The sequence below is a fragment of the Poeciliopsis prolifica genome, unplaced genomic scaffold (assembly GCF_027474105.1).
Source record: "Poeciliopsis prolifica strain line A6 unplaced genomic scaffold, Auburn_PproV2 SCAFFOLD013, whole genome shotgun sequence".
NCBI classification, from domain to species: domain Eukaryota; kingdom Metazoa; phylum Chordata; class Actinopteri; order Cyprinodontiformes; family Poeciliidae; genus Poeciliopsis; species Poeciliopsis prolifica.
The window spans coordinates 10,207,348-10,230,069 of record NW_026562388.1 but is presented as its reverse complement, the minus strand read 5'-3'; the positions used below and the strand labels follow the sequence as shown (position 1 = coordinate 10,230,069).

At 38.1% G+C, this 22,722-nt stretch overlaps 3 protein-coding genes across 4 annotated transcripts in view; 2 read left to right on the top strand and 1 right to left on the bottom strand.

The window, feature by feature from the left end:
* The first annotated feature begins 926 nt into the window (after positions 1–926).
* On the top strand, positions 927–4,520 carry gchfr (GTP cyclohydrolase I feedback regulator). Its single transcript, XM_055038511.1, has 3 exons — positions 927–1,072; positions 3,358–3,452; positions 4,018–4,520. Exons 1-3 carry the CDS (start codon positions 1,037–1,039, stop codon positions 4,145–4,147), a joined length of 261 nt encoding a protein of 86 aa, XP_054894486.1. The 5' UTR covers positions 927–1,036; the 3' UTR covers positions 4,148–4,520.
* Positions 4,521–9,114: 4,594 nt separating this feature from the next.
* Positions 9,115–22,722, bottom strand: part of dnajc17 (DnaJ (Hsp40) homolog, subfamily C, member 17) — a 35,264-nt gene continuing 21,656 nt past the window's right edge. The window contains exon 11 of the mRNA XM_055038406.1: positions 9,115–9,325. Coding sequence (XP_054894381.1) covers positions 9,200–9,325 — 126 coding nt within the window. The 3' untranslated portion in view covers positions 9,115–9,199. The remainder of the gene's footprint in view (positions 9,326–22,722) is intronic.
* Positions 15,153–22,262, top strand: LOC129365283 (cdc42 effector protein 3). 2 transcript variants are annotated; one of them, XM_055038408.1, is made up of 2 exons: positions 15,153–17,691; positions 19,834–22,262. In XM_055038408.1, the coding sequence occupies exon 2, from the start codon at positions 19,912–19,914 to the stop codon at positions 20,509–20,511; it is 600 nt and encodes a 199-aa protein (XP_054894383.1). In that variant the 5' UTR covers positions 15,153–17,691; positions 19,834–19,911; the 3' UTR covers positions 20,512–22,262. The 2 variants fall into 2 exon arrangements, with proteins under 2 accessions (XP_054894383.1, XP_054894382.1); XM_055038407.1 differs by lacking the exon at positions 15,153–17,691 and adding an exon at positions 17,698–17,949.

Genomic DNA, 22,722 nt, shown 5'->3' with positions numbered 1-22,722 from the left:
GATCAATCACAGAAACTTTGGTGCCTCTGTGAGTTTCTGTGTAGGAGATATAGCAGTTTATTTTTTTATGGCGAGTAGGTGAACTTTGACCCCTGCTAACCCCCCTTCAGCATACTCAAAAACTCACCGTTTTGATAACTTTAGATGGGACATGCCTTATGAACAGACTGACTGAGTTTGAAGCCGATCAATCGAAATCCCTAGGAGGAGTTCGATCAAATACGGAGGCTGTAACGGCAAAAATGGCCTCAAAATTGGACCTTCAATCCAAAATGGCTGACTTCCTGTGATACTTGCACTATGACATTAATTGTAAATTTTGAGCATCTTGGGGAGCTCTACAAGTGTACCAAATTTCATGTCTCTAGGATAAATTAAGTGAATAGCAAAGGGTCCTTTGAAAATTTGTAGGTGGCGCTATTGAGCCATTTTTTATGGGATTTTTGCAAAGACCTTAAAATACAAAATTTTGAAACTCCCTTTACGCGTCCGCCAAGTTTGGTGAGTTTTTGAAAATGATAAAGCCCCCAAAAAGGCCCCTCTTTAGGGGGGCAGAATAATAATAATAATAAGAAACAGTAGGAAAACAATAGGCCTTCGCAGCGCTTAGCTGCTCGGGCCTAAAAAAAAAACATGTATATTAACTAAAACGTATGTGTTATGCGTCTTGGTGAAAAATGGGAAATTTGCTCCTGAATTCCCGGCCGATATTTGTAAAGAAAATATTTGCAGAGACGAGGCAAAAAAAAAATACACAACTTTAATTAAACCGAAAGAAAACTGGTCTTAAGAAAACATTTGTTCTATGTGCTCACGCTGGCCAGCATTTCTCGTGTCAATAAACCAGCGGTGGTGTTGAGTAACATGCCGTGTCTGCAGAGCTGGCTGAGGGTGAGCCGTGATTGGCCAGTCACGGTGGGCGTTTCCGCATTCCAAACAAAGCTGACTGCAGGAGTTCATCAGAGGCAGTCGCGTCTTTGAAGGCACCTCTCGAGTCATTCCCAGGGGATAACAGGACCAAAGCCAAGGGGCAGGGATGCCTTACATGCTCATCAGCACGCAGATCCGACTGGTGTGTATATCCTGTATAAATAACTCGTGCCTTGCTTTTACAGAAGCATTGCTTGGATTGGAGATTGCCGGATTTATTTAGCCTCAGCGGCACCCAGTGTTTTACTTATCAATCATAGTTGTCACTTGAACCTAATATTTATCTGGAGGCCTCTTATTTTCTGCGTGCAGAGGAAAACAGACGAGCCTCTAAAGTGTATGGAGCTCCAACAGTGGCACAATTCAAACCATAGTCAAATTGTTAAGTTAAATTTGAAAACAAATAACTGTTAATTCATTAAATACGCTGCTGGTGATTTATTAGTTTTATCTTTGAAATCGACATGTAGCTATTTCTGTATTTAAATAGATATGTAGTTACTTTCTGGATGAATGGATCAGCACACATACATTTTCCCATATTCACAGTCACAGAGCAAGTCTCCTCTGAATATAATTGGCCAAGCTCTGCAGGGTAACCAATGAAATGTTATGGGGGTTTTTATTGGGCAAGATAAAAGTTTAAATTTTTCACAGTGCACCACAGGGTACAAATGGCAAAATAATTGTTCTTTTATACAGTTTTACTGACTTCAAATGTTAATAAGTATTAAAATGCATTTTAATGAATTAGAATATCATATAAAGGTTCATTTATTCTGTTAATCAGTCCAAAAAGTGAAACTCATTTATTAAGTAAATTCATCGTACCTAGATGGATATCATTTCAAGTCATATTCTTAACAACAAATGAAAACCCAAAATGTAATATTCAAAAAATGTGTTCAAATTACATAAGACAAAATATTTTTTAATATCTTGCTCTTGACCAAATCAAACAAATTATCTGCAGGATTTAGGTAAGGCCAGTTTACTGACCAATCAGCACAGTAATATCACCATTATCAAATCAAAATCAGGTGTTTGTGCTTTTCCCTGTGTGCGCTGCCGCCGAGTCAGCTGGAAAATGAATGTAACGCCTCTATAAGATGGTCAACAGAGAGAAGTCCTCTGGAAAGTCTCCCCAAATCATCACTGACTGTGGAAATCCCATAGTAGAAGTAAAGAAAACTCCCATGTTGCTCTTCACTCTTCCACCAGACTCTGGGACCTTCATCTACAAATAATATACAAAATGAACTCTAATTTGAGAAGAGATCTTCTCAAATCAGACTAAAGAACCTACTGAGCAGTAGGTTCTGTAGTCAAGCTTTTTATCTGTCTCCCTTGTGGAACAAAATGCCTTGGTCAGAGGGACACACCATGCAGACATATTGTGCACTTACACAACATCCAAGCATAGATTAGTAAAGACATTAAAAGTGTAGCCCATGAAGAACTCTTTCCACACTGTCTCTGACTCATGCGTGGCTTAAGTAAAATAATGGAACACTTTTAATTTGAGGTTTCGCTTTAGGCAGCGACTCCAACTTCAGTCAATGTGCGTCTCCCCCAAACTCCTGAATTGGTGTTGCTTCACCGTCCTCTCATGGCCATCAATTGTATTTGTGCATCTTTTTCTGCCGCACTTTTTCCTTTTGTTAGAGTTTTTAACAGGTTTGAAAAAGGCACTCTGTAAACAGGAGGCATAGTTTAACAGTGACTCTTTGTAAAAGGTCTCAGTGCCTGTCTGCAGGACAAAATCAAGGTCGCCCACGGTGGTGTCGCCCATAACGAGACCAGATCATACTATTTCTGGTATTAAATTTATTTTTCTCTAAATGGTTATCAGAGAAATTGAAATCTTGGTCTGTGACAGATTGATAATCTGTTAAAGTCCTCATCAGTCCATGCCCACAACCATAAAAAGGTAAGCTGGTTGTAGTGAGTGGATGAATTTTGGGTTTTCATTAGCTGTAAGTTACAGAAATATGATTTATGATATGACATTTAGCTATTCATGAAATAAGTGCATTTAGTTCCAATTTAATTTTATTTGTAGTATATGTAAAAGCAAATTCATTTTATTTACTGTCCTTTTGCACATTTGGCACCTTACACAGCTTGAAAAAGGAGCCTTTTTAAATGTATTTCTTGCCATTGTCTTAAATACTGTTGCACATATTGCATCTGTTTCTATTTCTTTTGTTATGCATGTTCATTTCCCAGCCTGCTCAGCTCCAGCAACCTAATTCTATAGCCTCTGAGTATTAGATCATCTATTTTTAGCCTGCCCTGATATTATTACTGTTTATTATCCTGTACCTGCCAGAGGTCTGCATCGAAGCGACAGTTGCATAAATAATAGCCAGAGACATTCATTTAGAAAATCAAACTGTTGATGGATATCAAATCATTGTTTTTCAGGAGTGTGGTCCAACGAATGTAGGAGACGAATTTTCTGATCCATCTGTCATGAGTTACCTGGGGGCGAGAAAAACAACCATGCTGGGAAACAATTTGTGAGTGGCTGCAAATGGAAACACTTATGGTGTTTTGTGACATGCTGCAGATAAATTTGGGGTTAAAACTATCCTGTGAAACTTCGTATATCTCCGCCATCATCTGACAAACTGAAAAGCGTAATCTCTAAAGACACTGTTCTAATGCTGACCTCCACAGACGTGCAGAGCTGAGCTGGATTGGTGAAAATCTGCTCTCGCAGGGCCATATTTCTCAATTTTGACAGTTAAAAGTGGGTGTCTCTTTCTTTTTGGCTGTTAAAGCACACATATTGACAGCAGAGCTGAGATCAAGTCAATTGGCTGGAACAAAAAAAGTGTGCTTGAGGAAAGCTTCTGCTTCACAGATTGAGAGTAAACCATTCAAGGTGATGGGTTACAGAACAGGGAAGTGTTGTCATTGGCAATCTGATTCAGATCCTTCTGGGAAATGAACCAAGGTGTGGAAGGAAGTGAATGAGCACCAGAACACTTAGCAGCCATGTACTTTCCAAGCAGAGTTTACTGAAAGAGAGAAATCCCACATCTGCGGAAGGCAGAATTACTTTGTTTATGCTTATTTTAGTTCTGAATACCATGTGGACGACCCACCTCGCCTGGTGCTGGACAAGCTGGAGAAGATCGGCTTCCGCGTGCTGTCGATGACGGGAGTGGGACAGACACTGGTGTGGTGTCTCCACAAACAGATGGAGTGATTTATCGCCTTATAGCCTTTTTTGCTTTATGTTATGATGCCTTTACCACCACAGATGAGAAAAAGCAACTTTAGAGCTGAGGAAATCTTTTTTATAAGGCTTCAGATTGACCGGGTTCCCTGGTTGATGGTGTGATGGAACCACATTCCAGAGATTTTATTGAACCATTTGTTAGTAATGTTGTTTACTGCAGGTGTGTTGAAACTATTTGTCCATATGAGGTCAGAGAACCTTTTTGCACATTCAATTAGCATTTTGTTCATGAATAAATAATGTGGAGATCTGAAATGTTTTTAACAATAAATAATAAATGCATGCATTTTAACAATAACCAATCCATTGTTATCTAACAATAAAAACATTCGTTGCTTCACCTTGCGTAGCAAAAGCATTTACTTTGTCACAATCCCAAACGTCAGTGTCATTCATTAGGATTTCATGTTATGCACTCATACAAAGAAAAATGTCAGCATAAAAACTATACTTAGCTTGTGTATTCAACCCCCTTTATCCTGATGCTTCTAAATAAGGTCAGTAAGAAGTAGGATGGAGTCCATCCATGTAATTTAATCTCATAAATGCATAAATGTAGAGAGTAAAGCATATCTATTCTTCTTAAGTATTATTATAAGGAAGAACATTAATAAGAGAAGAGTAAAAAATGTCTGGTAACTCTGGAGGAGCTGTGGATGCTACACAGCCCAACTGAGATATTTTGTCGATATAACTCTTTAGAATGAGTTTACAGTTGACTGCAAGTGTTTTAGGGGAAAAACAAATCTGTAGAAGAGACGTGACCATAACTGAACTTTCTATCCTGCATACAAAATGTTACTATCTGTAAAAGAAAATAAGCACTGTGCATCACCCAGATCAACATTTGGTGGTGGTAGCGTCATGCTGTAAGGAAACAACTAATCAGACCCAAAACTATGTGTAGTGATGAACTTTGATGTGAATCTGCGGACAAAAAGACAATTACAAAGTCAGCCTTTTATCATTTCAAGAGCATTTCCAGGGTTTAAAGACTAATGTCTCAACAAGACCTTGAAAAACTCATCCATGCCTAAAGACAACCATACAGCTGCGGTTCAACCTGAACACTGCTGCATGCGTTCTCACTGAAGCCAGGAAGACACAGTCCTTATTCTGACCTCTTGCAGCTCAGAGAATACGCTTTAAAATATTTTTGTTGATTTATAAATCACTAAATGGCTCAGCACAAAAATATATTAAAGAGCTGCTGTTGTTGAATCAACTTTCCACATCACTTGGTTCTTCTGGTTCAAGTAACCATCAGAATCATATCCAAACATGGAGAAGCAACATTTAGTTAGTTAAGCTATTCTAATCTGGAACAAACCTCCAGAAAACTGCGTTGACGGCTTGATTTGAGAAAGCTTTTCTTCAGCTGGAACAGAGACGCTGGCAGAGGTTGTCGTCCTTCAAGCAGGACGACAACAACGTCCAGATCAAAGCAAATTGATTAGAACGACCCAATAAAACTCCAGACATAAACCCACTTGCGGCAAAATATAAAACTTATTCTTCTGCAGCATTGAACTGTTTTGTAAAGAATAGCAAAAAGTGAAAAAATAATTGTCAAAAGTTTCAGATATATTTTTTTAATTTGGAAAACCATGTGTATGTTTTCATTTTCACATAAAGAATAAACCACCTTATCACATGTCCCTGTCAGAATCATAATAAAATAGATCACAGCTTGTGATTTTAATATGACAAAACTTAAACTTTAAAGGATATGGACCCTTTTGTTAGGATCTGTACGTGCAGAATCTTGTAAGCCACCCATCATGCACAGAACTTGATAAACATACATCCCACCCTGAAAATATCCTTTATAATTTAGGATAAGACACTTGCATGTCAGGCATGAGAAAGCCTGCCGACAGCAGCCAAAAAACACGAGGTGGTTTCATATGAGCCCTGTGTCTCCCAGCGTGTGTTTGGGTCCAGCCCAGATCATTAACCTGAAGCCCAGATTCATTGCCAGGCAAACTCTAACTAGACCTGCTGCTTAATACATAATATTGCTTCCTTCTCCAAGTTGAAGATGAAGCAGAGAACTATCATCCTCAGATAGGAAGGCTGTGATGCTATGAAGACATTAAATCTTTCCTGAGAAGGATACTGTAACAAGGTCTTCCTCCCTGGATGGTTTGCATGCAGCAGCAGAAACCACTGTTGGTTTTGGGCAGTTTTGGTGGTGAATGTGTTTCCTGTGACTGTATTTCCTCTGTTGTCATTCAGACAAAGGTGGTGTGTTTCTGATTTTTTATTTTTTATTTTTTTATCACATTGCTGGGGTAGAGGAGAAGGATACACACAAACAAAACCATGTTATGAAGGGATTTTGCGGGAGGAGAGGAGCAGATGTCTCCCACCACTAACAGCTGGACGTTGTGTAATAGAGCTGTGGAGAAGCAGCGCAGGAGTGGTAGGGGGATGCATGACTGGATTGGTTGTTGTGAAGCTTCCATGTGGCTCCTAAATAACACAATGACAGGACAAAGAGAAGTAGACACACCATAACACCAGAGAGACGAGGAAAACAGACTGTTCTGGCAAGATGTATGTTCCCAAGCAAGAAGATTCTGTTACAAAACTCATGGTGACCACAACAAGGACTGACCGAATATGTGTCAAAGAATGGTAGCGTGTCACTTAGCAGAGCATAAATAAGCAAAACCTCTGCAGGATTTTGTATGTTGCATAAGACTATTGCGAAATATCTAGAAACAACAAATCAAAATTTGTCAGTGTCAATATCAAGGGGCAGAACACATATTTCAAAATGTGTTTTTTAATTTAGCACGCTCTGCGGCCAGTGTCATGATCCAACAAAAGCGAAGTTGGAGTGAAAGTGTGTGAATGGAAACCCAGAAGTGCAAAAACACAAATGTTATTGCAGAATGTTGGCTTTACATCCTGTAAAAACAGAAAATATGAAAAGGTCGGGGCCTATGTCCTGAGTAGTACAAGGAGTACTGAGCCTGAGGTGAACATCAATCAACAATGCAAGTCTCCCAACAAAAACAGCTTTTAAATAATCCCGAAACAACAATTCAGTGGATATAGAAAGAACATGCAGTTAAGGGCTTTGTTGATCATAAGCCCTAATTCAAAGCATATTTTCAAGAAACATTCAAAAATAAATGTTTTGCAGAGATCACATGCAAATATTAAAGCAATTAAAGTAGAGCAAGTACTGGGAGCTCAATAAACAGCACCATAAATAAATAAAAGCCAAGGCCTCCTCAGTGAGGCGAGGATATTTGGAAATAGGAAACCAGGAAGAACTATCATCCCAACCATCGAAATAAAATGGAGAGCCTCCAGAGTGAGTTTACTTTTCATCACAATGAACCCACAAGAATTCCATAAAAGCATACCTAGTGTTCCAATCACTGATTACTGGTTTAACATGGGGCAAAAATGATTTCCACAGTCACATCACACGGTCTGTGGTTTGGACTGCCCCCGACTTACCCTACAGAAGCTGATAAAGCATGCAAGCTGGAGGGAAGAAAGATTTGAACGTCAAAACTTGTTTGGTACAAGTAATGAGGTAATAACTTGTCACATTTGGCCACATAATGGTTGACTGATGAACATTACATCATAGAGCTATTTTCACAGCTTGTTTTGCTGCCGAGCCAGGCAAATCTGGCATTTTTAAAACCCAACAAGAAAAGACTAAGCACGCACTATGATGTGCCATGAACTAATGATTGTTGGTGTTGCATAGAAAAATAACCAAAACCAAAAGATTTCTCTCTGCCTGCTATGGATGGGATTTGAACAGATATCACAAAAACACATTTTATACTGAGTATGGTGATATTAGTTAATTTACATATTATCAAATATTTTACGTATCTGCATAAGTTGTGAAGAAAAAAAAATCTGAATGTAATAGTGAATTTAAATAAAATACAATTGGAAAATTAACTAAGTTCAGAAATTCAGTCCAGAAAGTGACATCCAAAATGATAAGATTTTAATTCTCTACATTCTAATGCTATTTCTTTTGCCACATGAGCATTCGCAGAAAAAAATGTTCAGTCTTTATGTTTTGAACTGAATTACAAGAAGGAAAAGGACTTTAAAATACACAAGACCACTGACAAATAGATTTTAATTCAGAAATTGTCATCCTGGGAAAAGATGCCGACTTGACATTTTTCAGCTGGAAAGTCATTGAATCTCTGCATAAGAAAAGTAGACCAATGGAAGGTAATAACTAAAGAAGCTAGGTGATCACAGTTTTGTTTACAAGCATATTACTGGAAAATTGAGTCGAAGGAAAACTGTGAAAAAAATGGTGCACAAGCTGCCAGCTGAACTGAGAGGATTGTGAAGAACATCCAGTTGTCGCGTCCTTACGGCAAAAATGATGCAGTAATTACCCCAACATTTCTGGACCAAATATCACGTTTTAATTCAGAAACTAACATTTAGGTAATGTTCCAACTTTATGAGAAACAATTTATTTTTGCTTTCTTTAGGGATTAACAGTCAGTTATGATCATCAACATTAATTTCAAGCTCCATCTCAATGATACTTGAAATGTATCTTTGCTTTTAATGAATCACTCTCATATGAGTTTCCCTTTTTGAATTCTTGAAATAAACTTTTCAATTATATATTACTTGAGATTCACCTATGTGATGATAACATTAATCCACAGGTCAAAGACCACTGACAAATCATGCATAAAACATATAAACTAATCTCAGTTTTAAAGCAAGACAGAAAACTGAATTCATAGAAGTTTTATCATTTCAAATGAACAATTACATTGTTCTATCTGGCCTTGCTGATAAGCTTTGTTTCAGTAGCTGTGTAATGTGGCTCTACATACAGCAGGTTTAACTTCTCTACATTGCACCAAGTCATACGCTATCAGTATATAGATGAAAACAAGACAAATGAAAATACTGCCTTAATTTATCAAAAAGGTTTATTTTCCACACTATGTTACAATAAAACAATAAAAGAAAAACACAAGAGGCTTTATGAAACTAAAGCTACGACTTTGCAGCCTCCTCATCATCTTCTCTCTGCATCTGCTCGATGAGCCTCTGACGTTCGGCAGCCTGCCTCATCCTCATCATCACTACCGTCTCATAGTCGCGCTCGTTTGAAAGGGAACCCTACAGAAAACACAGATGAATAGGAAAGCAGTGTTTATTCTAGTTTAGTAGACAGAGTTAAAGAAGCAGTTTTTGGCTTGGCTCGCAAAAATCCAAATGTTTGTTTTAAATATAAAAAGACACAAAGAAAGAAGCATTGTTAGGGTTCAATGGCTGATATAACAAATGGATGAACAATGGGTGAAGAGGAAAGAGACATTCATCGCAGTTAACGGCATCATGACAGTGATGCCTAGAAATGGCAATTCTGCAGCCTGATCTTACCTAAACATCTGGGCTGGAAATAGCTGACCTAACTTTTATAGCACTGAATAAATTTCTTTAAGGGTCAAAATCTGCTTGAGAACAGAGAAATAATCTCATATCAAGATGAATAAAAATAATGCATCCACAGGCATGAAATGGAAATGAATGGACAGAAACACAAAATCATAAAATGATTGCACTGGCAACAAATGCGAAACAGAAGTGTTTGCATCTTCACAAAGAAAAGAACAACTTTAATTCAGGAAGGAAATCATGTATTAAGGCATTTATTTGATCCTGATGTGGCACAGATTTATATGATATTTTGAAAGGAAAGAGTGGCTATTTCTCTGCAGTGTGAGCCACCCTTTAAAAGGATTATGTAAAAAATATTTTTTGTGCCAAGAAAATATCTCCTTACCACGACAGTGAAATGCAGGATAGAGTAGGCGGGTGTGTGCGTGCGTTCGTTCGTTTAAGGACATGAATGAGAATGACTTAAAGAGAAGATGTAGGGTTTTGTCAATCTGGTCACTGAGCTGAGACATCTGGAAAGCATCATGGGGACTCCACTATCCATGTGCAGAGAAAGGCAGAGGGTAAAAGTGAGAAGGAGGAAGAGAGCGGAGGGTCTGTGAAGGGAAGCTGCCCTCCACTCCACCCCTGGGTTGAGGAAAGCTGCTATTATCATTCCAATAATGTGAACTCAAACCCTTGTCTGGCACGCAACTATGAAATATCACGCGAACGCCATTAGGTAAATAAACAACTCCTGCATCTTCAAACTAAACAAAACGCAAACAAGTACAAAAGAGCAAACTTATCAACATAATATATTCCTCCTCTCCCATGCTCTCTGCTGGAGACAACACCAAACTGCGCCTTGAAAGACTGAAGGTCTATAACATTTTACCAATATACAGTCCAGAAGCATTAAAGAAATTCTGATGACTAACAGGTGCTATATGGGAAACGTGATGCATCCTTTTCTCAAGATGACTGATGTTTCCTTGCCTGGGGAGTTAACTTGCTATCTAGATGCTCAGCCAGTGCATCACCCTGTAACTAAACACTGATATAGTATCCATGCGTGCATGTGTGGGTGTCTGGTGCTGTAATCCCGGAACCCAGCATGACTTGGAAACTATAAAACACCACCCAAAACCAGAATTTCTAACTCAGAGATGTGTGTTATGACAAACACAATCACAGAGAGGACTGTGGACTTGATGGCAGAAATTTCTTAACAGTCTTAGAAAGTCGTGCCTAAACGGGCAATACTAGTGGAAGATTTTGTGGAAGGAAAAAGTGTGGTAGAAAACAAGTGTGCAAGGAACAGACTGCGGCTGGAGTCAGTGTTTTCACACAGCCATATTAAGGTTATGGGCTGCATGAGCAACAGTCTATCGGGAAGTTTTAGACCACTAATTGTTCCCCTTTCCTGATAACATGGGCACTTGTCCTCGTGGTCAGTGGTACAATAAGGACATAAGGTTCTATTGAAGCATTATGTCACTTTGCTTGATTGGACTGCAGACCAAGTTATGCAGTGAGATCCAAAGGAAGATGATAGACACCAGAGCTAATTAACCAGACAAGTCGAAGACTACAATCTGAACTTGCAAAAAGTAAATTATATTTATGCAACTTCAAACATTTGTATTTCATTTTAAAATTCAACAATTAAAAAGACAATATGAAATTATATATGTAATATAATGTGGCCCTTTTTATAAATTGTATGTAATATTAACATTTTCTGAGACACTACATTTTGTAGGTCTTCAACAGCAGTAAGCCATAAACATCAAAATGAACAAATGTAAACACTTGAAATACATTCTTTTAAAAATACACGATTTTCACTTATCTATAAAATCATATTTTCATTCAAATTCAAATGTTATGTGTTCTTATACAAAGAAACAACATAAAGATTAGCTATATGACACCAGCCCAGTTGATTTCCCCTAATAGTCCAACTCCTGCCAGACCCCAGAACAGTTATGACATCCTGAACAGCATCAGCTCTGTGAGTCAGCCAGTTCAGCACACAGCAGAAAGTCGCTCACACAGCAGGTGGCCACCGTGTTCCCCCAGCACAACTTGTCAGATCCACTTTGGTACGTGTGAAGTACAGGCGACTGTGTGTTTGTATCTGATAAAAACAAGTTACAGCATGAGTACGATGAGCGCTTCTTATTAAAATACTTGTCATTCCATGCTGTGAGCACTGCAACCTGACAGATTACAGAACAATGGATTACTCATTGATACCAGCAGTCATTGGAGAGTTTTATGTAGACATTCCCTGAGCCAAGAAGCAACTGGACAAATATCCCAGACAAGAATGGGGGTTTTCCCATCCAAAGCCTTTTCTGCATTTCAGGCTAACATTTCAGTCTATAATGTAGTGTGGTCAGGTTAATCACGGTACTATTTATCTGGAGTGTGTGTGCAGTGGCATAGCGTGTGTTTCTGTGTGTCACAACCTCTGGGTTATGTGATTTATGGGAGACAAATTCTTGCGCACTTTTCAGTGTGTGCGTGTGTGTGTGTGTGCGCCAAATGCTGGAGCAACACAAAAAGGGCCAAAGTGGCATTCCTGCGCAGACGAAACGTGTCACACTCAGTCATGGATTAATCATCACTCATTATAAAACACAGAAGAGGTACAACATTATCCAGTTTCTGTTGGGGAAAAAAACAACAGAAACACTTGTTCATATTTGTCTCTTGTCTTTATGTGCGTCTTGCAAGCATTTGACTATGACAGTCCAACATCTTTTTTTATTATTATTTTTTTCACTGTGCAAGCCATGTAACCAAAGAGAAACACAAATGCAATTAAAATACTTCAACATAGCACTTATGAAAAATGTCATTTGAAAAACAGAATGGCAGAAATAGCAAAAAAAAAAGGAGACTGCCTCCTGATCTTCTCACAGTACTTGTACCTAATTTTTAGACTAAATGATATCATAGTAAGGGATAATGCACAAATTAAAATTTGTGACTGTCACATGACAAAATGTGAATTTTTCCTCCAGTGTAAAACAGGCTGGATTGTAGACCTTTGTTTATAGATTTCAAAAGGCATAAACAGATTATAAATTCAAAAGGTAAATCTTTCAGAGTTTCAGAGCTTTGTGTTTTTATGTATGAGTAACGGTGCTTGCGCTCAGCATGTGGTTGTTGGTGGTCAACGTTTTAATCTGAACAGATTTCTGCTACATGGAGTCAGAGATTGCCTTTGGAATTTGTAGAAGTAGAAGAAATAAACAGTGAAATGAAAAATGGCTACAAAAGACCTTACCTCCTGGCATTTCTCTATTTGATGGATAGGCTGTAAAAAAAAAAAATCATAAAAAAAATGAAAAGAAGGGCCTCTGCCTCGCTTGATTTCCAACCATGTATTTTTTGCAAAATTACGTCTCACATACTTGGGTCCTGGAAAAGCTCTCTGATTGCAAGATATTCTTTAGTAAAACAAATGAGTTTGTGCAACTGTTAGGCTTCAAATATTTAACCAGAAGGCTGTCAAAAAGGCTGAAATTACAAAAATTCAAAATGTTTCATTGCATTGAAGATTTCTGCTTTTTGTTAACTTGATTCCCTCTTTTCAGCATGTCAAAGAGCTGAAGCCAACATGCCATGATTTAAATGTGGTTTTGTATCCAGTAATGACTGCTGAAACATAATATATTATTACACCTGTATTCCTGATTATTTTTATGTAGGAAAAAAATGCAGAATATGTGCAATTGGCATTTTCATTTAGTCCCAAAGGAATAAAGGTTTTCAGAAAAAACTGCTACGGGTCACAAAAATCTAAAGTCTCATTTCTGTTGCCAACTTCTCAGAAGTTCAATCTGATTCATCAGAGTGCGTGTAAATACAGCCAGGAAGTGAGACGTTTTTTTATGATCTAATTCTGATGAAAAGAAAACACAGGAGTCAATCTTTGGTTCCATTACAAAAACCGTGACTTTAATGTTGTGGTTGTAGAACTATTGTCTCAACTTGCCTTTTCATCTAAACCAGGATGACTAAGGTGTGCGTCACTCAAGTGAGTTCAAAAGTAAAATATCTCAATATTTCTAAACAGAAACTGGGTCAGGCAGAAATGTATTAAATCAGTATAAATAAAATGTTTTCAATTACTTTATTACTAAATGTAACAACTGGTTCAAAATTGTTGGGAACCGTTTTCAGAAATGCTAGGGTGTTTTCCTGTATTCTTTATTTTCACTCTTTATTTTTGTCTCCCCACTTTCATCTTTCTTCCCCACCTTTCTTGTCTTGTCTGGATACACTTATTTCACCTGGAAAAAATTGACAAAATTAACAATGTCCTACCCAAGAAACTAGTTCCCTCAAGGTTAGACTACTGTAATTCTTTAATATCTTCTTTCCCCAAAAAAATAAAAATACCATCCTATTTCCTGCAGTCAGAAAGAAAGATAGAAAGATGATATGTATTTTAATTTAAGCTGCTCGTTTTCGGCTATCTCTGAATTCACAAAGAAAGTTACATAAAGCTCTGAAAACCAAGCACCATCCAACTTTAAATAATTATTTTGTAGCACCTCTCTGTTTTGCTCTGTGGTTTCAAGCATCATAAGAGGGAGACCTTTTAGTTATCAGGTTCCTCTCCTATGGAGTAAGCTATCTGATTATGTCCTTTAGGAGTAGCTTTCAGTTAGAGTAGCTAGATATGTACTAAGCCTTAAGTTTTATTGACGAAACACTGAACACTCTTCACTATTATTCTCTTCTTGCTCTAATTTATAAACTATAGTGCCTATCAAAGATATTCATGCTCAATATTATCCCAGTATTTTTCAACTTTGGTATGTTAAAATCACAAACTTAGTCTTAATTGGAGATTATGTCAAGCAAATTTACACGCACTTCTTTTAAGTAGTCACCTTTACGTAATTTTATCTTGGTGTAAATGCAGCTATTCCATGTCCACTTCTGACATGCCTTATTCTCAAAGGCTGATATTCAGTTGATCACTTCTGACAAGAAGGTTAGACTACTGTAATTCTGTAAATCTGACTGCATTTCATTAGACATCATTCTAGTTAGATGTCTGCACTGCAAAAATCTGAATTTGGTTGATTTTAATTACATTTTGATTAAATTCCAATCTATATGGGGTACCATATGTCTTGTATAGTAGTATAACTTGACGTTCACTGCAAGATGATTCTATTTAAATAAGGATAACTGAACTGAAGGGGAAGGTGTAGGTCAATGTCGGACTGTATCCCTTCTTAAATGGTTAGATTGATTACACATTAGATTGACAAACAAAATAAGCAGAAAATCTGCTTTTACCATTTAGGATTTTTGCAATTAGCAAAGCCCTGTGACTCTCTTATTTCTGTGTTCTATGTAAATATGACTCATACTGATCATGAACGAAATGTTCCTGGAAATGAATTCTGCTGACTGATTAGCTGCAGTCCAGCACTTCTATGAAAGTTACATTTTGTTGCCTCTATCTATTGGAGCAGATGCTCTGGCTTTTTAATAGAGAAATTTGATGGATAGGCTTTAAAAAAAAATCATTAAAAAAATGATTTCTCTGTAAAAACCTTGAAAAGGTTTCTCTGTAAAAACCTTGAAAAGTCAGGTTAAAGCTGTTCCAAGAAGTGGAAAAAAGGCTAACCTTGTCTTCAGTTTAAAACTTAATTCCAATCTGAGCATTATATATTCTAGAAGAACCATCAGTGACTTCAGTTAAGCTATGTGTGCCATCTTTGACATGATTTAACAATGTCTTGGTTAAAGGAACTCAGACAAAGCAAGCAGTAAATCCTGTTTGAGTGCAACCCTCCTCGGACCCTTAGTACAGAGGGAGCTGAAGAACACACAACAAAGGGCTCGGGGAGGATCCACCAAAGCCTCAGTTTGAGCTTCTAGCACCAGTCAAAGCAATAACTGGAAACACTCTTTTGCAGAAAGAAGAAAAAGCATGATTTCAGACCCAGCATAGCTGCATCAAACCACACTGCCCACCATGGTCAGGCCTTAGAAAAGAAGTTTATACTGAAATGAAGTTCAGGCTAAACCTAGCAGTCCGGAGGCTACACTGCATGAGAACACTGTCAGCGGAATAAGCCCAGCCTCTGTCTGCCTGCAGGTCTTCTGAAGTCACTTCCAAATACTGCAGATAATACAGACTCTTCAACCCGAGTGTCTGCTAGTATAAAAGCAGCTTTGTGGCTGTAGGTGGAGGACGAAAGTTTTTCTCAGAAGGGAGATGCTGTGAAATGCTCTTTCAGACTTGGCTGGAGGTTCTAGTTTCATTTGCGTGAGTAATTGTGTCTGGTCTTGGAGACTGTCCTGGCACTGGAGCATGGAGCGGGAGAAGAGGAGAGGAAAAGCCGGCACGCCTATTGTTTATTGGATGAATTTAAAAGGAATGTTGAATAAAAAGGATTTCTCCTTCATAACATGCATATTTAGAATCAAAGAACAAGACAAAGCTGTGTACAAAGCTCTCCTCCTTTATGCCTGAATGCATTGGAAATATTTTGACAAAATTACAGTTGAAACCAGATGTTTACACACACTGTTTAAAAAGTCACCTATCCTTTTTATTCTCATTGTTTGCTATTGAGTCCGACAAAAAAAATTCTGTTTTAAGTCAGTTAGGATTACCAAAATGATTTATATCCATGAAATTCAAGAATAAATAAAGACCATTTGAATCATTTGAACTTGAATTACTTTCTACAGAGGTCTACAATGTAGAATTTACCTTCTACACTGTATGACTGGGGTCAAACTTTTTGAGTTTTCTTCAAGCTTCTCACAATAGCTTGGCGGAATTTTGGCCCATATCTCCTGACATGGTTGTCGGATTTGTAATGTGGCCTTTCAATTATTTCAGTCTCTATGCGACCAAGATCGAAAAGTTGTCATGATCACTCCAAAACATAATTTTCTTTTTGTTTTTAAGTCACTTTGTTACTATGTTGGTGATTTGCCTATGGCGATTGTCCAAAAAAAACATTTGTGCAGAAATTAATTTCCTGGCTCATGTTTTGAGATATTTCCAGATCATATTCTTTCATATCATCATTGATTTTGTGCTATGAGTCACTCCCTCGTGAACCAAAATACCCCAAAAGATGACCTTGTATAGTGTGTGCCACCCACATACGTCACGGTTTCATGCACCTTGCATTAAAACTTCATGTTTTATTCCAGCTGGGTTTTTTTAACCACAAGTTGTACAGTTGATAAGCAAATGCGCTTACTATAAGCAATCAGTACAGCAGAGCAGAAAACATGTTGTTTTGAGACACTTACAGTTCGTTACAGGCAACATGTTGGAGGCGTGAGAATTGGAAACAGCCAGTTATTTCTGTTGTGAAACCCAGGGTGCCTGTTCAGACATGTCTGTTCTTTGATTATACAGAAAAGCCAAAGGCCTCCATTCAGGCAGAAGAGCCTGTGGAGTGGGGTTGACTGTGGGGCTTTACACAAGCCAACAGCAGACAGGAAATCAGCAGAGAAAAGCGACAATAGCGTGGAGATTAGACATCTGTTAACCCCCTCCTCTTTGTGGTCAACCTGTTAGCTCACCAACTACAACTTCCTTTAATGAGCACGCAATCAGTGGCGGCTAAAACTTTTTTTTTTTTCCTCACCCCTCTCTTTATAGTATATTCTCTGGAGCTAAACAATCCAGCAAAGTTTCAATCTTTACCAATAACATGGAAAAAATGAGCAGCTCCAATTTACCACCTACTTCCCCCACAGGTGAAGGGCACAGCCAATCAAACCGCAAAACTCAACTGAACACCTAAGCCTGCAGGGCAGACTTGCTCTGCAGTCACGATGGTGTGTTCTGATGACTTGCAGACTTTCTGAAATAGACTGACTTCACAAAAGCTGAAAAAAAAAAAAAAAAAAAAACAAGCAAAGCCTCCACCTGGATGCCCTTGTACTCTGACCTCCTCTGGTTTATCATTTACGCAAGTAGGCCTTTCACAAGTAACACACCTGGAGGTGATTCTGCAGCGCAATCGGGATTTTATGCTGACTGAAAAAAAGATTCATTACCCAAGAACTAGCAGCGCTCTCACCAGTTGAAAACGGTAAGAACTGTTTCTTTGCTATTAGTGATTAATACTAAATTAAATCTTCTTTAACCTTCTTCGGGAATAGGCTACACCTTTGTGTCAGTATTTCAAAGCTGGGAAATGGGTATTGCTCTCTGATGAATGACAAGTCTTATCTTGTCGACGAAGAGCTTGTCATAGGTGCAGTTAGAAGCAGCATAGATTCCTGGCTGAGGCGGGTGTGCATGTATGGGCTTATAATATTCTGGATTTTGTTTTACACTATAGAGACTGGTAAGTTTGTATCTTCATCCATTTTTATCTGTTTTACTGTTTTCAGTCAGTCCAGACAAGCTGCTTGGAGAAAGCCCATTTAATTATTTATTATGAACTTGGAGTTGAGGAAAGCACTTAGAAAGAGAAGCAATAGTTAAAAGGTCTCTCTTGTAAAAGGGATCTTGGATCTCAATTAGACAACCTGTATAAATAAAGGTCAAATAAATGAAACAACTGTGGTCAATCTATTTTATTGAGCTGAACTTCTACTTAGCCATGAGGTGTTTCCTCACAGCTGAATCATAACACTCCTCTTTGGTTGACCTGACATGTTTGGAAAGGAATGCTGTTGTGTCCGCACCTCCTGCTGCTGCTAAAGTGCCGATAAAATGTTTTACAGCCCGACGAAGCATGTTTGTTGAAGTGGCTTACAAATTTACAGAGTTAGTGTTTCAAGTCACGAATGTAGAGCTAATGTGGGCAAAGCTGTAAAAATCATTTACGGCGAGGAGATTATCTAATCGACATGCCAGAGTTGATGAACAGTGTTCTGGTTTTGGAAATAAAATGCTTACAAGTCACGAAATCCTCTGTTAGATGCTATATAATTACCGTTAAAACAAGATGTTGCCCAATACAAAGAATTTAAAACAGAGTTTTGGATTTGAGAGATATCATGGCTGATATGATTTTGTTTTAGAAAACAATTCTTCTCCAGGCTCAGTATTTTAGATTTTTCCCAGAAAATTATGGACATTCAAGAAAAAGGAATAAATTTAAAACTTGCTTAAACGGTCGAGGGGTACCAACTGCCCAAAATAGCTTTCTGTTTGTGTAACGTGTGCAATAGGTCCACAGACTGGGATGCATCTGAACTTAAATTGCATCCATTTATCTATAATTAAATCTATAATTTAAAAAGCCTCCTGGACTAAATGCAGACTCTTTAAAATCCAGTAATTTTATCCATTTAGAAAAATTTCCAAAAATAGAGGTTGTTGCGCTGTGCTTGGCACTTTACAGTCAGTTTGGAATCATAGTGCACTTGGTTCATGAGTGAAAAAGCAAAATGGTGACGGATAAAATGATACAAATCAAGATAAAGCATGTGCATTAACATTTAATAAAAAAAATCAATATAAAATCAATCTACCAATTGAAAAAATAGACTTCCATCAGTTATGATAATTAAAGAAAGAAAAACATGGAAAAACCAAATGTTTTTTTTCCAAAATGAATGTAATTTTATTTTTACTATGCTTACTGAAATACATTATAAAAGTGAATTACTGACTTTTCCAGTCTGCATAGCAAACTTGAGATTTTGCCAAAATAGTGACATTGTTTAAGAAATAACTGCATCTAATTTAACTTTACTTCACCATCTGAGGTGAAGACACAAAGTCTCTTCATTCATTCCACTACTTTGTTTTCCACATCAAATTTAGTTTGATTTCTGACAGTTAAAGAGAGAAAAATACATCCGTCTTTAAAAACTGTTTGAAGAGATCCAAAACACTGAGCAATTACTCTTCTGGTGTTTGCAGTGTTTTTCTTTTCTTACTGGAATTCTTATGTAGATTAATAGACTTCCTCTGGAGGTTATGTTAAGACCACACCTGCACTTATGGGAAGAACCTAGGATTTGGAAAATAAATATTTATAAACAAAGGCTTCAAAGCATTGCTGGGTCATCCTTCTGCTGCCAAATAATGCTAAATTTCACTGCACTACGATCGAGTCCAACAGGTGCAGTCTCTAAACAACGGCTGTCAATTCTCATTAAATCTGAGAACAGACCTCTGCACTTACATCTGGTGCTGAATACCAGAACAAGCACAAGCTCAGACTTGCTTCAGACTATCATTTGCTAAATCCTAATTGTCTTTTTCGTTGTTGCAGATGGCACTATGTATTTAGGCTGCATCATTTCCTGAGGATTCACAGAGATCCAAGTCTAACTCCAGTAAATCCATCAGGATGCCACTTAAAACGTCGCTGTACAGAAATCCATCTTCCAGTCGCTGGTCCAGCAGGAACTCAAAGAGGAGAGAAGTGCTATCTGTCGAAATGATTAGTCTACCCCTTGGTGATTTCCGGCATGTCTCTCACATTGGGAGCGACGGCCAAGACGACAGTTTTGGAGACTTATCCTTCCTCAAAATGGGTCACGGCCTGCTTCGACAAAGTTCCAAGAGCGAACAGAACCTCTTCCTAAGCTGCAAGCCACCACCAAAACCCCCCCGTCTGAACCTGGATGGAACGGAGGGCATACAGAGCCCTGAGTGGTCTGTGGACAAGAAGAGAAAGAAGTGCAACTCTTTGCCTCTTTTGGACAGTGAAGAAGACGATAAGTGTGAAAACGAGGAAGTGGATGAAACGAGGAATGATTTTGCTTCTAATCAGACTTGCCGGCGCGAACACAGCAGCGTGGGTTTTCATAGAGATCAAGAGTTCACAGGGAGTTGTGAACACATTGATGAATTTAAGGATGAGGACAGTGGCTTTTCATTTAGTCTAGACCTGGGCCCTTCAATCCTGGAGGATGTTCTCCGGGTGATGGACAAACTACACAACTGAAGAACCTTGAACAACTTGGTAAGACACTGGCTGTTGGAGAAGAAATTTAACTTAATACTCTTCTTGGGACACAACTTTGCATAACCATGAGGACATGATAAATTATCCAGTCTAGAAAAGATTGGATAATTTTGCTTATAATTCAATTTGCAGACCTGGTCCTGGTCTGCACAAAGAGTCTGCAGAGAGCTGTGACCAAACTGGAGATCAATTTACGAGGACAGCAGCTCTTTATTCAGCCTGGATCTGGAAAAACTCATTTGTGAACAATGTTCTCCAGATCATCTGCAAACTATGCAACTATGTGAAATACTGACGTCATCACTTCTTTGGAAGACCCAACACTGTTTTAACAACAAGAATACTGAAAGTAAAAACTTATATTTGCTGTAACATCTTTACATTCTCAAACCAAATGAATATCTTGTTAGTCTAAGGAAGACATGATGTTCACAGTGCATTACAGTAACCAGTATTTGCCATCAACAGAATGGTAAAGATAAAATATTAACCTGTTTTTTATGTCTGGGCATTTCTAACTTCATCTACATTTCCTCTTTATTAACCTCCCAGCCCACACTCAAAGCAGCTGTTAGGATTTAAGGGAGTTGTGTATAAGAAAAGAAAAGCTGAGGATGAAATCCAAGGTCCTTGAGCTGTGATGTCTTGAGTCTTGGCGTGCTTGCCCGTCTATTGTGTGCATAGGGCAATTTTTCTTCCGCACGCATCCTGGCAGCCCCACTCGAAGGTAGAGCAAGGTACCCCCCATTTCTCATTCCCAGCAGTACAGTGAAAACAAACATTTTGCTCTGCTTCCAATAAAAGCCAGCCAGTGGTGGCAGGTTGGGCAGCCTACCAAGCCGGGCCACAGGTCCAAGACCTTATAAGAAGAAAGAAATGGCAGAGCATGCTGTTTTGTTAGCTGCAAATCAGAGTGCGATGATCTAGCGGATGGCGCTCAAAAGAGAAAGTGGCGGTGAGTAACACTATACATCTACAAAAGCAGGGAGGTTGGAGAGGAAGGGGAGACTGACTCTGCTTCAGCAGAGGTCCTGATGAGGAGTTAAACACAACCTTCTGAGCAAATACATGCTGCGTCTCATGTATATGCATTGTATTTCTTCTCACGTCATCCAAGTGGGAATTCGTGCAGACAATTGAGGTCTACTATTGTGGGGTTGAGAGAATGATATGTGAGAAAAGCCCAAAAAATGTTAAATTCCTTTGCACCCTAAAAGGTCAAGCTGGGAAATACAAAAACCACAAATGTCTTGCTTCAAGCAAAAGACTCAGTATTCTATGCATGTCCAAACAGAAACAGCATTATTTCTGGATACATCTGCATTGAATGTCTGTTTTGTTGCCTGATGTTTTAAACTGGATATCTCTGTTTCTTGTATATGTTATGAAAAAAGTTATTGTGAAAGCATTTTTTGCATTGTAAAATCTACCAGTTTGTACTTTGGTTTGGTAGGCAAAAAAATGTACACCATTCAAATCCCATCATTGGTGGTTTTGTGGATAAACTGAATGGGACTGTTTACACAACAATGGACCGACATGTACTTGGCTTCTCAGCAAAAGAAGCCAAAATGGATGGATTATGTTTTGCATGTCCAACCTTTTTTTTTTTTTTTTTTTTTTTTTCCAGCAATCATTGTCTTGGGTTCACATAATTCAACATGGAAATGGACAGTAATATATTAAAAACATTTCTCTGGCATTGCATTTCAATAAATTTAAGAAAATGACTGCCTTAGATGATTTCCATTGGTCTGAAGAATGCCTAAATCAATACAATAAAGATGGATATTGCCAGGTGTTGCACCTCTCAGTTAAAACTGGAGCCTTGAGTCAATAACTCATAATGATTAAAGCTCCATTTCTTCACAAATGAAAAAAATGCTAAGTAGGGCAGCCGGAATGAGGCGAAATTGTAGACCAAATAAGAGGAGTCAAATCTTTAAATGTACTTTTGTTTTCTGTTTATATAAAATAGGTAAGCTTCATTTAATAACGATTAATAGTATGGTTGCATCTAGATGTACAGGAGGATTTTTAGGGGCAGCAGATTAAAATGAACAGATGCTACAAACAATTCATGATTATGCTACATTTTGTGTTTGTCTATCACATAAAATGTAATTTAAATTAATTGAGGTTTGTGGTGTAAAGTGACAAAATGTGACTAAAGTTAACAAATATTAATTA

Excerpts from the sequence above, each read along its gene's own strand:
- LOC129365283 (XM_055038408.1), top strand. The coding sequence starts at position 19,912 with ATGCCACTTAAAACGTCGCTGTACAGAAATCCATCTTCCAGTCGCTGG.
- gchfr (XM_055038511.1), top strand. The coding sequence starts at position 1,037 with ATGCCTTACATGCTCATCAGCACGCAGATCCGACTG. Across the intron at positions 1,073-3,357 it reads TCAGCACGCAGATCCGACTG|GAGTGTGGTCCAACGAATGT; the intron begins GTGTGTATATCC and ends ATTGTTTTTCAG. Across the intron at positions 3,453-4,017 it reads ACCATGCTGGGAAACAATTT|TTCTGAATACCATGTGGACG; the intron begins GTGAGTGGCTGC and ends TGCTTATTTTAG.